This window comes from Capra hircus, chromosome 19 (assembly GCF_001704415.2).
Source record: "Capra hircus breed San Clemente chromosome 19, ASM170441v1, whole genome shotgun sequence".
In the NCBI taxonomy this organism is placed as follows: Eukaryota; Metazoa; Chordata; class Mammalia; order Artiodactyla; family Bovidae; genus Capra; species Capra hircus.
The window spans coordinates 54,114,053-54,126,963 of NC_030826.1; the positions used below are offsets into that span (position 1 = coordinate 54,114,053).

The window sequence follows — 12,911 nt, forward strand, 5'->3', positions numbered from 1 at the left end:
TTTGCTTTAGTGTCCTGATGGTTTTCTCTTGTATTGGGCTTCTTTCTTTCCAGTTTTTTTGTGATTCTTTTGTATGTTTTTGCTCTCTGGTAACCCTGCGTAGACTGTGTGAATCCAATATTTTTGGTGTGAGGGCTGTTTTGGATGTAGGTGCCTGCTACGTCTTTCCTCGGGGTGTGCTGGCCATTGTCCTCTTGATGGGGAGTATGTGTGGTGTTGGGGAGACCAGAGCCTACGCTGGATATTGGGTGGGGCAGCCTCTTTGCTCTGTGGTTGTCACAGCCCTGTTGGGGGTAGGGTCTGTTCCCCGGTCATTGGAATAATAAACCCCAGATCTGGCTTTAAGCTGCAATGTGAGGTAGGTAGAAGTGAAGTGCTCCTACTGGGAAGAAACCCTTGTGTATTCCTCCTCAGGGGCTGTCAACAGGGGACATGAAATTCAGAGATGCTGCCCACTACCTGCTGTGCATACCAACGTAGTCGGTTGCTGCTGGACCCGTCCTGGACTCGCCTCTGCCGAGGGAACACTGATAATAGGCTCAGATGTCTGCCCTGCCCCTCTCACAAAGCCCACGGCCACTGTAGCCATGCTCTGTCTGAGCAAACTGACAGTGGAGGGTCCTACGGCAGACTCATGGCCCATCTTATATGTATTAACAATGGTGGCCTAGACGACATTTGGGCTGTTTCTGCACAGCTAAATCGAGCCTTCTCCCTGGGTCCATCAGCTGAAACCCCATCTACTGCACACCCTGCACATACTGGCAGGAGCGTGTTTCAGGTTGGGAAGTACAGCGACGTGACAGCTGCCAGTGCTGGTCTCTTTCTGCCCTGCCTGGCAGCAAGGCAGTACCTGCACAGTCCTCTTGAGCAAAGACCAAGCCATTCCAGCTCCTTGTCTGCCCAGTAGGCCTCCAAATGGCAAAGGAGGTTTCCAGGATGAGGGACCCGTTCCTTTTTCACAGCTCCCTCCCAGGGGTCCAGATTTCATCCTGTTTTTTTTTTTTCCCTGTGCTACCCAGTTGCATGGGGATCTTTCTTGCAGCTTTGGTTGTGAAGGATCTTCTGTCAGCTTTCAGCTGGTTTTCTGTGAGAATTGTTCCACGTGTACATGTATTTTTGATGTGTTCGTTGAGATGAACTCATCTTTTCCCCCTGCTGTCTTGACCTCCCTCCCCTAGTCAGTCATCTTATCACGATCCAGCTCAGAGATTCTCATCAAAATGCATTTCTATTCTCTGACCTCACAGCAAGCACAGCCAGCAGAGGCCAGACCCAGGCGGACAGAACTGGGTACAGCCTGCTGGTCAAGCAGAGTCCCTAAAGTCACAGTGCTGGGGTGGTCAGAATGGCCCATGGACTTCTGACACCTGTAGGGATTTCACCTGAGCAGCCTGACACAGCACCAATCTTGTAGATGGAGTGACAATGTGCAGGAGGGGCCCACGGGCCCCAGATATCTGCCCCCTACCCTGGGTGTTCACACTCCACTCCTCCTCCAGGCCTGGGCATCCCAGGAAAAAGATGAGAAATAGCACAACTCCTCCTCTGCACCTCACATCCCAATAAAATATTTATTATTTCAAGAAATAAATCTTTAAAAAAAGAGAGAGAGAAAAGAGTGTCTCTATTGCTTTCCCCCGACAGGTCAGGTCCTTGGTGGCTACTGAGTTTCTGTGGCCACAGGGGCCACCCAGGCCGAGAGGGCTCTCTGATGGGAGGTGTCCACCCTCAGGCCCACAGCAGAGCTAGTCCCCCCTCTCTGGACTCAGCGCCCTGTGGCTGCCTCCCCGAAAGGGTGGAGAGGCAGGCCTAGGTGGGTGGGGCAGGTTGCCAGAAAGGGAGTGGGATTAAAAATCAACTGGGGTGGGGTGGCAGTGTTTCTGAAGTCCTGGTCTTTTTCCTCAAGCAGGGCTCTGGGCTCAGGGTGAAGGGGAAGGCATGCCACACAAAGATGGATGGACAGCTGGATCCAGAGGAGGTCTGAGGCTGGAGGAAGCTGGAGGTAGGGATGCAGATGCAGCATTGATGGGGTGGGAGGGCACAACGGGGTAGCAGGCCTGGGGAGCCAGGAAATAGGCCAGGTGTGCTGTGCGGCTGAAGGTCCATCCCAAGCCTACGAAAGATGCTTGGGGGGTGGGGCAGGGCCTGAGGCTTTGGAAGCAAGTCCACGGTCTGGAGTTGCAGTCATGCTGGGGGAGGTTTCAGGAAATGCCCAAAGTGAAGAGAGTTGGAACAAGCAAGAGGGAGACAATTCAACCCAGGGTCCAGGTGGTCCCTGCAGCCTCTGACTGTAGTCCCCAAATGTGGAGGGGAGGAGTTTGGGAAAGCTAATAGGCATAAACAGGGTCTCCCAGCCTGGCCTTCCCTCAGGCCCCCCACCCTTTCTGCCCACATTGCAAACAGCTCCAGAGGGACAAGGTTGACCCCTCACACATCACTCCCCACTCTGTGGACCGTTCAATGGGCCATCGAGCAAGCATCACCCTGCTTCCTCTGTTGTATACCCAGAGGGCCCCTCCTGGTCCCAAGAAGGACAAGAGCCCTCTCTGCATCTGGTTCAGATCTGGTCTTGCACAGAGCAAGGGGCCTCTGACCACCTGCTCCTGGGTCATTCAGTGGGACACTGGCACCAACCCCCAGCTGCTTGGCCACTGTGCTGCCATGTGCCCCTGGGAGGAGCACAAGGAGCCTGCCGAGGGTGGGCACCGGGTGCTTGACAGAGTCTCCCCCCTCCCTAGACCTATGCACCAATCTGCCCTGCCCATGTCCTGGTCAAGGAAGAAGGCTTCAGTTCGGGGGCGTCGAGGGGAGGGAGGGTCACTGGAGCTCGGAATCTGCTGGTGCTTTCTCCTGCGGTAGGGAGGGCCAGCCGGTTGGTCACCCTCACAGACAGTCCTGGCACAAGGCCACCTGGCCCTTGCGGAAGTCTCGGCAGGGGCAGAGCCGCCGATATTTCGTGCTGGAGCCGGCGCAGCTGAAGAGCAGAGGTTCCTTCTGCAGGAAGCACTCCTGGCCGGGCTGGGCGAAGGCCGGGTACAGGTGGTTCATCTCTGACTCAATGCCGTCGCAGGGCACCTGCAGCCTGGGTGGGCACCACCGGAGGCGGTCACTCAGTGGACACTGCCCATTCCCCCTGCCCCAGCCCACCCATTCCAGACCCAGGGATGTTTCTAGGAGGCGCTGGGAGAAATGCTGGGTGAGCAGCTCCTGACAGTGGGCAGGAGGGCAGGGCCACAGGCTGATGCATCAGGAGGAATCAGGCAGTTTCTGCGGCCTGGACCTAGAAGATGCCCAGACAGGCTGGGCAGGGGTCTGAGGCTTTGCCAAGGGTGTAGAGCTGCAATGTGGAAACCTGCCTGGAAGGTCCTTTCCAGATCCTTCCTCTCTGGGAATCACTGAGTCCCCCTCACCCTTGCTGGCAGGCCAGGGGGCAAGGTGGTCAAGGGAGTGACGGGCTACAGGTGAGGTCAGCTGGGCCAGGTCAGGCAGGGGGCTCACTCACTTCTGGAAGGCGTCCTGGCTGTTGAGGAAGGGGAAGAATGAGGGCTCACAGATCAGCCCGTGGTCCAGGCAGGCGTCCGTGCAGGCCCTCCCCGTGGCAGCCAGCCAGGCCCGGAGAGAGTGCACTGGGGGCCAGGCCCCCGGGGCTAAGCTGGTGTTGCGAGCCCATTCGAGGTGGGTGGCATTGGGAGCCAGGATGAAGGGGCTTTGCGGGGCTCGGGCCCCAGGTGGGGCAGGAGCCGGGTCTACACAAAAGTCCTGCCGGGAGGAAAGCAGAGTTAGGAGGAAAATAGGGGCGCCTCTCTCCCGCCGACTCAACCTACTCCCTACTTCCCCCTCACTTGCTACCAAACTTTTAAACAGCTTTATAATAAAATGAAAAATAAAAGTCTTTGCATTTCCATGCTATGATATGGAGGCTGGGATGCTAGAGCTGGGGGTCCAGGAGAGGGGCGCTCCAGGCCTGGTCTCTGAGTAGTACTGTTGGCCCCCCAACAGTCCATCTCCACCCTCCACAGGGAAGGAAACAGGCTGGAGAAAGACTGGGGGTTTAAAGCACCCTGCACCCCAGGCAGAGGTGGGTCCTCAGACTCTGGAGCCGCCCCACCCCAGAGACAGAGGGTGGGGGACCCACACACCTGGTGCTGGATGTAGGCATGGATTCGCTCCAGCATCCCCTCACACGTGTACTCGTAGGGCAGGTAGGGGTCCACCTGTGGGAGAGACAGGCAGACACACGGGTCAGGAGAAACCCTGGGGCTCCCCAGACCTGGCCGCTCAGCTCCGGGAGCAGAGATCTGGGGGCTCAGGCATCCTGCACCTAGCGAGCAGACCACTCCATCCACTCAAATGCCCTGCTCCCCTCCCCAGTGCACCCTGCAGTGCCCCCAGGGGCTCAGGACAGCTCATCTCTCCTTGGCTCCCTTCCAGCTACACCAAGTTTTTCCTCTTTCCCCTAAAGTTCATTGTTCCATCTCCACTTGGGCTGTGATGTCTGCTCTTTCCGAGCCAACCCCTGGATTCATCCTCTCCTTCCCAGGTGGCTCAGTGGTAAAGAATCCACTGGCAGGAGACATGAGTTCAATCCCTGGGTCAGGAAGTTCATCTGGAGGAGGAAATGACAAGCTTCGCTAGTATTCTTTGCTTCCCTGGTGGCTCAGCTCAGCTGGTATAGAATCCGCCTGCAAGGCAGGAGACCCCGGTTTGATTCTTGGGTCAAAAACTTCCCCTGGAGAAGGGATAGACTACCCACTCCAGTATTCTTGGGCTTCCCTGGTGGCTCAGTAAAGAATCTGCCCACAATGCGGGAGACCTGGGTTCGATCCCTGGGTTGGGAAGGTGCCCTGAAGGAGGGCATGGCAACCCACTTCAGTCTTCTTGCCTGGAGAATCCCCATGGACAGAGGAGCCTGGTGGGCTACAGGCCACGGGATCACCAAGAGCCAGACACGACAGTGACGAAGCACAGCATAGCTTAGATGTCACCTCCTCCAGGAAGCAGACCCAGAGTACCACCTCCTGTTTAACTCCTGTTAAAAGACCACTTTCCTTGGCCCCCACCCCAGGCTTCCCTAGTGTAGAACTGGCTCCTGTGTCATCATTTCTGATGTGTCCCTTGTCTGCCTCAGGTTAGGAGCCCCATGCACTCTGGGACCATGACTTGTTCACCATCGAATCCCTGATGCCTCACCCACTGCCCGGAACACAGTCCTCACTGGGGAAGTAGTCATAGAACGGAAAAGCATCCCAGCCCTGCCTGTGTCCTGCCCAAGATGTGGAAGCTTCACGCAAAGAAACCCAGAGCATCTCTCAGCCTGATAGAATGAGATCACATCTGTGAAGCTTCCTGCCCAGATCAGGCACCTGGGAGCTCCAGGAACTAGGTGCCCCAAACGGAGGCCACACACCGTCCATCTAAATATCAAAGTTACAGAGCAGCGCACACTGGGGCTGATGGGAGCAGATGGATTTGGCAGCTGGGGCCCGAGAAGTGAAGGGAACAGAGAGAGGAAGTGATGAGGCACCTGCCTCCCGGGAGTGGGGACCCCTGCCTCTCCTCCACTCTTCTCGCCTGACCACCCCTGCCCTGTTTACACCAACCCCCGGTGGCCCAGCACACAGCCAGCTTGGAGGAAAGACTGGCCAGGTGGGCAGGAGGCAACAGCAGGCTGACCTGGGAGATAGTCCATCTCAGACTCAGAGAAAGATCTGTTTTAGCCTTCAACACCCATGCCCCACTCCCCACGTGTGTGTGTGGGGGGGGGGGGGCGGGCACCATACCCAGCCAGCCCACCTCCTGTTAATGCCATTTCCCAGCCAGCAGCGCCAGAAATCAGGTAGCTTCAGCCCTGGTAGTGAAATCCTGCAGGTCTGCTCGAGGCCACACTCCCCCCGCACCTGCCCTTCCTCATCATCAGAGGTGGGTGGAGTCAGAGCCCAATCCTGCCTCCAGGAGACCCCACCTCAAGGGGCTGCAGGCCCATCCTGAGCCCTCTGGCCAGGGGGACATGCCCAACATCAGGCTGAAGAGGGTCTTGGGAAGCGGCAGCCGCCACCAGGACTGAGTCTCGGGACAAGACCCCTCCCATCTGACCTTGCCCCAGTCCTCACTTCACCTGCACTATGAGCTGGAGTCCTTAACCCAGGGGCAGTTCCGGGGTCCCAGAGAATTCCCCGGGTCCACACCCAGCCACATCCTTCACAGCCCATCGACCAGCACAGCTTTTCAGCCCTGAGCTCTGCACAGTCAGTCCCAGCCTGAGCTGCTGGCCGCCGAGGCCCCCGTCGCCAGCTGCTGCCCTAGCAGTTCCCCAGTCGCCTCGGCTACAAGGCTTCAAGTCCTGGTTTTAAATAAACCCCCCCGGAGAAGAGACTTCCCCTCCAAATGTCACTGCCTGCTCTAGCAGCAGCCGCCGAGTTATCCCCCTCGTGGTTTGAAGCCCATCACGCGGTGATTCAAAGCCGCAGCCCCCCCTGAATGAGGGGACCTTTCAGAGCAGCCACGTCCCACCTGCCGCGAATCTCCCACCGGACGAGCCAGCCTGCCTGGAAATTACCCCCATTAGGTCTAATTACAGGTGTGCACAGCGATCCGTCTCACAGGATGGCAGGTGCTGGTCCTGCTGGAATTACCGGCCTGTGATAATGAGAACGGCAGGCAGGGAGAAAGCAGGCGTCCCTCCCCCCACCTCCCTGCCCCTCCTCTCCCTCCCCTCACCTCGAATGGCCTCACCCTGGACAGAGAGATGCTTGAAGGGCAAACCCATGGAGGCTGAGAGACCTGAAAAGGGCCCCCACCTGGAGCCTCCTCGCTGCCTGTTGGGGGGGCAGTGGCAGGCAAAGGGTGGGGGCCGCCGGGCTGATACCTCAGGTCCCTTTCGGCCCCTTCCCCTCCCTCTCCCTGCAAAAGGCCCCACAACTTGCAGAAGAAGCTGTGTCCCCTGATGGCGGCCCTCATTCGCTCTCTGAGCTTCTGCCAGCTATCTCTGTTTTCTAAACTAGGATGATCAGATTTACCCAGGGGGCTTGTTTAGAATGCAGACTCCAGTCCAAGTTCCATGCATGAAACAGGGCACCCAAAGCCGGTGATCTGGGACAACCCAGAGGGATGGGATGGGGAGGGAGGTAGGAGGATGGGGGTCAGGATGGGGGACACATGTACACCCGTGGCTGATTCATGTCAATGTATGGCAAAAACCACCACAATATTGCAAAGTAATTAGCCTCCAATTAAAATAAACAAATTAAAAAAAAAAAAGTAAAACACAGACTCCAAGCCACACTAGTCCTTTGAAATCTGAAGCCAGGGACAGGCCCAAGAGTCTGCCTTTTAAACCCCTTCTAGGCATTGCATTAACTGGGAGGTGGGGTAGGAGTGGGGGTGGTTAAAGGCAGAGGGGCCTCGGGCTGGTTTGGAGTCCAGCTGCAAGAGTCAGCCTGGTGAATCTGCAATACCTTAGTTCCTGGACCCTTATGTTCCTGTGATTTTTAATTAACTAATTAACACAATTAAACAGATGTTCATGTTTTTTAAAAATCAAGAGAAAACAAGGCAAAGGAAGTTTTCCTCTGACCCCAGATGCCCAGACCCTTCCCGGGGGCAGCCACGTTATCAGTTTCTTGTGTGTCCAACCAGAAATAACGTGTGAATAGATGAACGGGCTCACATGCACAGACCACCCCCACCCCCTCATTTTTAGGTCTGCAGCTGGGAACACCGTGTCCACAGGGCTGGGATCTCACTCACTGAGTTTCTCTCAAGGGAGAGATCCTGGAGGTGGACAAAAGCCTTCGGAGGTCCCCCTCTCACCCCCGCCTCTGCCCCCACCTCTGGGTGGAAGCATCGGATGATTGCTTTGGCAAGGGGTGGGCAGAGGGAATGGGAAGAAGGTGGGGGGTTTCCTCCAGGATAGCACCCTTCCCCATACCTTCCGTGGAGGTGCCTGTTCAGCCCAGTGTTGAGAGCTGACTCCCTCCTGCACCCCCCACCCATCCAGCGATGGATGGAGCTGGGGGAGGAACACCTCGGTTTCCTCATTTCTCAGGACAATTTGGGATCTGAGTACCCCGCCTCTCAGAGGTCCCCGCTAGCATTGGGCACCAGGTGACTGCAGGCAGGGGTAACCTCCATAACACACCCTGACTCACTGTCCCTCTAGAACCTTCCTTCTTGGGATCACCGCCCCCCCCCCCAAATAAACTACTTGTAGTCAAACCCCTGTCTGGGGTCAGCTCCTGGAAGAACCCAGTCTCAGTCTGTGACCTGGAGGAACTCCCAACAGAGGAGGATTTGCTTAAGTGGATGCTTCAGAAGGGGGCAGAGGGCTCTCCCCGCACCACTGATGGAAGGTCCTGAAGTTCACTTCACAGGTCAAGCTGGCCATGTCCGCTACAACTGGAGGTGTGCCTAGGCGGTAACATGGCAGTTTCTTTGGCACTTTCTCTAAAGAAACAATCACACCCGCTCAGGAGGGAAGGACGAGGGTATAGTGGGTAGAGGCAGGGAGCGGGTGCAGGAGGCAGGGACTCTCTGGGGCCATTTGCTGAGAGGGTGGGCTAAGTGGGGAGAGGGCTGAGTGGGAGGGACTGATCCATGGGAGGCAGGAGGATGTTAAAAAAATGCCAACCTGGCAGTCCAATGGTTAGGACACGGGATTCAATCCTTGTTCAGGGAACTAAGATCCCACAAGCCACATGGTGTGGCACCGCCCTCCCCCCAAGAAAAAGAAAAAACAAACAAACACAAACCAGCCTGTAGTCAGGACAACCAGGCAGAACTCTGGACCCAGAGCTAAGCATTTAAGACCATAGCGGGATCTATGCCTGCTGGCCTCTGCCCCGAGCCTAGCAGGGCCCCCAGCTCCCCAGGCAGCTGGGCGTCCTCCTGGGCATAGCTCTCCCTTGTAGAGCCCCTGCTCCACATGCTCTCTGACTCTGCCACAAACCCACCCTGAGCTGCACATCCCCCCAGGAAGGGCACACTCAATGAACGAACAACGTGGTATTGGGCAGGGAAAAGGACCCAGCAGGAGTGGTTGCTTTGGCTCAGCTTGGGGTCTGAGCTACCCCAAGAAGTGGGTCCAGAGGGACTGTGGCGAGCAGAAACCCCCCACCCCCAACCCGTTCACACAGTCTGACCTCTTCTCTATATACAGGAACCATGAGCACACAGGGAGCTCTCAGATGCCAAAGGTGCCAGCAGAGGAGGTGAGCTGCACAAGCCCCTCCCTGCCCCCTCCCATACACAAGTGCATCCCCCCCACACACACACCAACACTTACTTGATGGAGGAAACACAAATGCTCCACCCACTTGCTACCCAAAGGTGGCGCCACCAACACTACCACAGATCTGGTTTGAAAGGCAGGGCTTCAGCCCCACCCAACCTGCTAAATCAACCTGCGCTTTAATAAGATCCCAGGTGATCTGGGTGCACTGAGATGTGCTGCCCAAGGCCACAGAGACACCAAGAGTCCAAAAAACCTTCACGCATTCATCCTGGAAACCACCCTGCACCTAACTTGTGCTAACAGGACCTGGCCTCCTAAGACATTCAATAAGTGATTCTGGATCCAGGGCTGCCATGTAGGGTTGTGCAGGCTGCCCACTGCACAAAAGCAGATTTCCGCCTCCGCTTCCTCGACAAACACACACACATCCAAGCTGGTGAGTGGGGCCCCTGCACAAATTTGCCGTTCCAGGCCTGCGAGTCTGAATTCACCAAGAGGAGCATCTTTTTCCAATTATAGCAAAGACCCAAAGTATAGGATATTGGCGGTCCTGACTGGATCCGAGCCTCACCTGGGTTGTCATGATGGCCTGGATGGCTGCTTCAAACTCCTCTGAGTTGTTGTAGTCGACGGTCCACACGTGGGGCTTGCCAATGAAGTTCTCTGCATAGGGATGCTGGGAGAATACCTACCCAGGGCACAGAGACAGGCGGCTCCTCCCTGCGCTGCCAAGCTGAGCTGGGCAAAGGGGAGGTGCCCCCACCCATCTGGGCCATCTCTCCTTCACCCCAGGCTTCAGTCTTCCCCTTCCAGGAGCTTTGGGGTCCCATCTCAGAGCCCCTGGATGTGGGCTCAAGCCCTTCCCACTCACCTCTCTGGAGGTGGGCTTGCCCCGGAAGAACTCATGGTTGAGGGAGCTGTGGGGCGGGCTGAACCGGGACTGCAGGAAGACACAGCCGTTGGCGATGGCCTCCAAGGGGGCAGGGCCCTCATAGGGAAAGCCAAACCCTATGAAGAGCTGAAGAACCAAGGAGGCATGGTGATCAGGGAAGGTTGGGTACCACAGCCCAGGAGCCCCGAGAAGCTGGGGGTGAGGTTGGGCTCAGGACATTCACAGGAGGCAACTGGGGCAGTAGAGAGCACAGGCCAGCCGTGTGCCTTGGCCACTGTGAAACGAGGAGGTCTAATTAGGTAATATCAATGGCTTCTTCCTGCTCCAAAGACTATGATTTGGTGAGAAAAAGAGAAGAACAAGGGTTCCCAAGCTTACAAGGCTTCAGGCCACTCCTACAGTTGACCTCAAAGAACAACTTTACTCACTCACCCAAAAGACATTCATTCAGCACCTGACTCGCACTAGGAGGGGTGCTCATAGCACTGGACCCTGGAAGATGATATAAGTGATTCTGAATCTGGGGTTGCCATGTAAGGTTGTTTGGGTTGCTCACTGCAAAACGGTATCCTCCTTCCACCCCAACATATACACACCACACATACCCAAGATGCCCAAGGAAAGGAGCTATGGTCAGATGAGGAAAGGACCTAGCAGCTGGGAAGAGTCCCTCCAGGTTCAGCTGACACTTCAGAGCCCACAGCTGGATCATGCTCCAAGGACACAATTCAGGGACTTCCAGAAGCAGTCAGATGGAACTCTAGCCTGGCTGCTCCTCCTCCTTTTGCCCCTGGCCTGTCTTTCTACCCACTCAGTGGCTCTGAAATCCATGCCTGACCCAGAAGTCAGCTGGACTGGTGTTAAGGGGCAGCAGGCGGGAAGCCCAACTCTTTTTTCCCATCACTGAACCCCATTCAGCTCTTTCCCTGATGGGTATCCCTATCTCTAATCCTGGCTCCGACCAGCACCTAGGAGGCCTGGACACGAGGTTCAGGGCAGCAGAGTGTGCTGGGGCATGTCCGCATGTAGAAAGGGGCATGAGTGATAGTGCCAGATGTGGCAAGCACGGACGGGCAGCCTCCTGGGCGTCTATGGCCGGGCCGGGGTGAGGATGGAGGAGGGGGTGGGGCTCACTTTGGCCTTGCGCAGCAGCTGCTGGAACTCAGGCTGCGGCAAGAGGCCGTGGTTCTTCACAAAGGCCGGGACTTCCGGGGGCCGCTGGCTCTCGTAGTACACGGTGCCGTGGATCTCCATGTACTTGTTCAGAATGCTCAAGAACTTCTCCTTCCCCTGGAAGAGGAGGAGGAAGAGATGGGGGCCTTGCTCTGACCAGAGATGGCAGAGCCCACTGAAGAGACATCACTGGTCAGGAAGTCAGAAAACATGGGCCCAGTGTCAGGTTGGTCCCTAATCAGCTGTGTGACCTTAAAGACACCTCCTCTCCTCTCTGGACCTCAATTTCTTTATCTGTGAGTTGCAGAGGTTGGACTAGACCAGGGGCCCTAGGCCTGTTTAGCCATGGACCTGTTGTCTTCCAAACGTCTCCCATAGAAACCAACATCCAATTGCATCCAAAAGTTTGTATAGTTAAAGCTATGGCTTTTCCAGTAGTCATGTATGGATGTGAGAGTTGGACCATAAAGAAGGCTAAGCACCGGAAAACTGATGCTTTTGAATTATAGTGCTGGAGAAGACCCTTGAGAGCCCTGGGACAGCAAGGAGATCAAACTAGTCGATCCAAAAGGAAATCAACGTTGAATATTCACTGGAAGGACTGATGCTGAAGCTGAAGCTCCAATACTTTGGCCATCTGATGAGAAGAGCTGATTCACTGGAAAAGACACTGATGATGGAAAAGATTGAGGGCAGGAGGAGAAGGGGACAACAGAGGATGAGATGGCTGAATAGCACCATCAACTCAATGGACATGAGTTTGAGCAGGAGACAGTAAGGACAGGGGAGCCTGGCGTGCTGCAGTTCATGGGGTCACAAAGAGTCGGACATTCCTTAGTGACTGAACAGCAAATGGAGGTACTTGGCCTCCTCTGAACCCTGATGACCTCTGAGGACCTCTGCAGAGGTGTGCAGGATGGGCGAGTAGATCACACCTCAGCGCCTGGACACCCATCTGACCCTATGGCCCAGGTTCTGAGCCGGGAGCTACAGTCAGTGTAGGACCTCAATAGGAATAAGCATGGGATTGGCTGCTGGGTTCTATTTGTTAGAGTTTTTTTGAGGCTTGCAGAAGAAAGGAAGGGATAAGTTGAAGGGAAAGTAGCTACAAGATCATGAATCAGGGTGGGGCTTGGAGTTCTTTTCAGGGAGAGTTGGTTCCCAGCAGATCAGTGGGTCAGAGGAAAAGAACCCATGGTTCCCCCTGTCCTACCAGCCAGCATGAAGTCAGACCACCAGAAGCTCCAGCCCAGGTTTAGTTTATAAACCACAGCTCTTGAAGAATGTTATCAACAAATATTAAAATAATTAACAATTCACATTTTGAAACTCAAAGTGCATAAGTTTTTCACAAAGAGGCCTTCCGCTTTGGGTAATGCAGATCAGCCCTGTCTCTGAGAACGATCAGGAAAGACAGGGAAAACACCTATGATGGCCCTGAAAATCTAACAAAGAATGAAAAATTATGAGGGCAAGACCTGGGAGAAAGAGGAAAAGAGATTGTTGAGGCCAGTGTTGGGTTTGGTTTTCCTCCTGGGGGGCCCACCCGCTGATTCCAAGGGCAGGATCTAGGCAGCTGAGCAGACCTGGGAGATGAAAGTCTAAGTTAAAGGC

The 12,911-nt window shown here is 55.7% G+C and overlaps 1 protein-coding gene across 3 annotated transcripts in view; it reads right to left on the reverse strand.

Annotated features, from left to right (window-relative positions):
• The window catches only part of MGAT5B (mannosyl (alpha-1,6-)-glycoprotein beta-1,6-N-acetyl-glucosaminyltransferase, isozyme B), a 67,990-nt gene continuing 56,634 nt past the window's right edge, over positions 1,556 to 12,911 (reverse strand). For all 3 annotated transcript variants that reach the window (XM_018063721.1, XM_018063723.1, XM_018063720.1), the window contains 6 exons: positions 11,259 to 11,414; positions 10,104 to 10,250; positions 9,804 to 9,920; positions 4,143 to 4,217; positions 3,506 to 3,762; positions 1,556 to 3,085 (listed from right to left, as the gene is read on the reverse strand). In XM_018063721.1, coding sequence (XP_017919210.1) covers positions 2,887 to 3,085; positions 3,506 to 3,762; positions 4,143 to 4,217; positions 9,804 to 9,920; positions 10,104 to 10,250; positions 11,259 to 11,414 — 951 coding nt within the window. In that variant the 3' untranslated portion in view covers positions 1,556 to 2,886. The remainder of the gene's footprint in view (positions 3,086 to 3,505; positions 3,763 to 4,142; positions 4,218 to 9,803; positions 9,921 to 10,103; positions 10,251 to 11,258; positions 11,415 to 12,911) is intronic.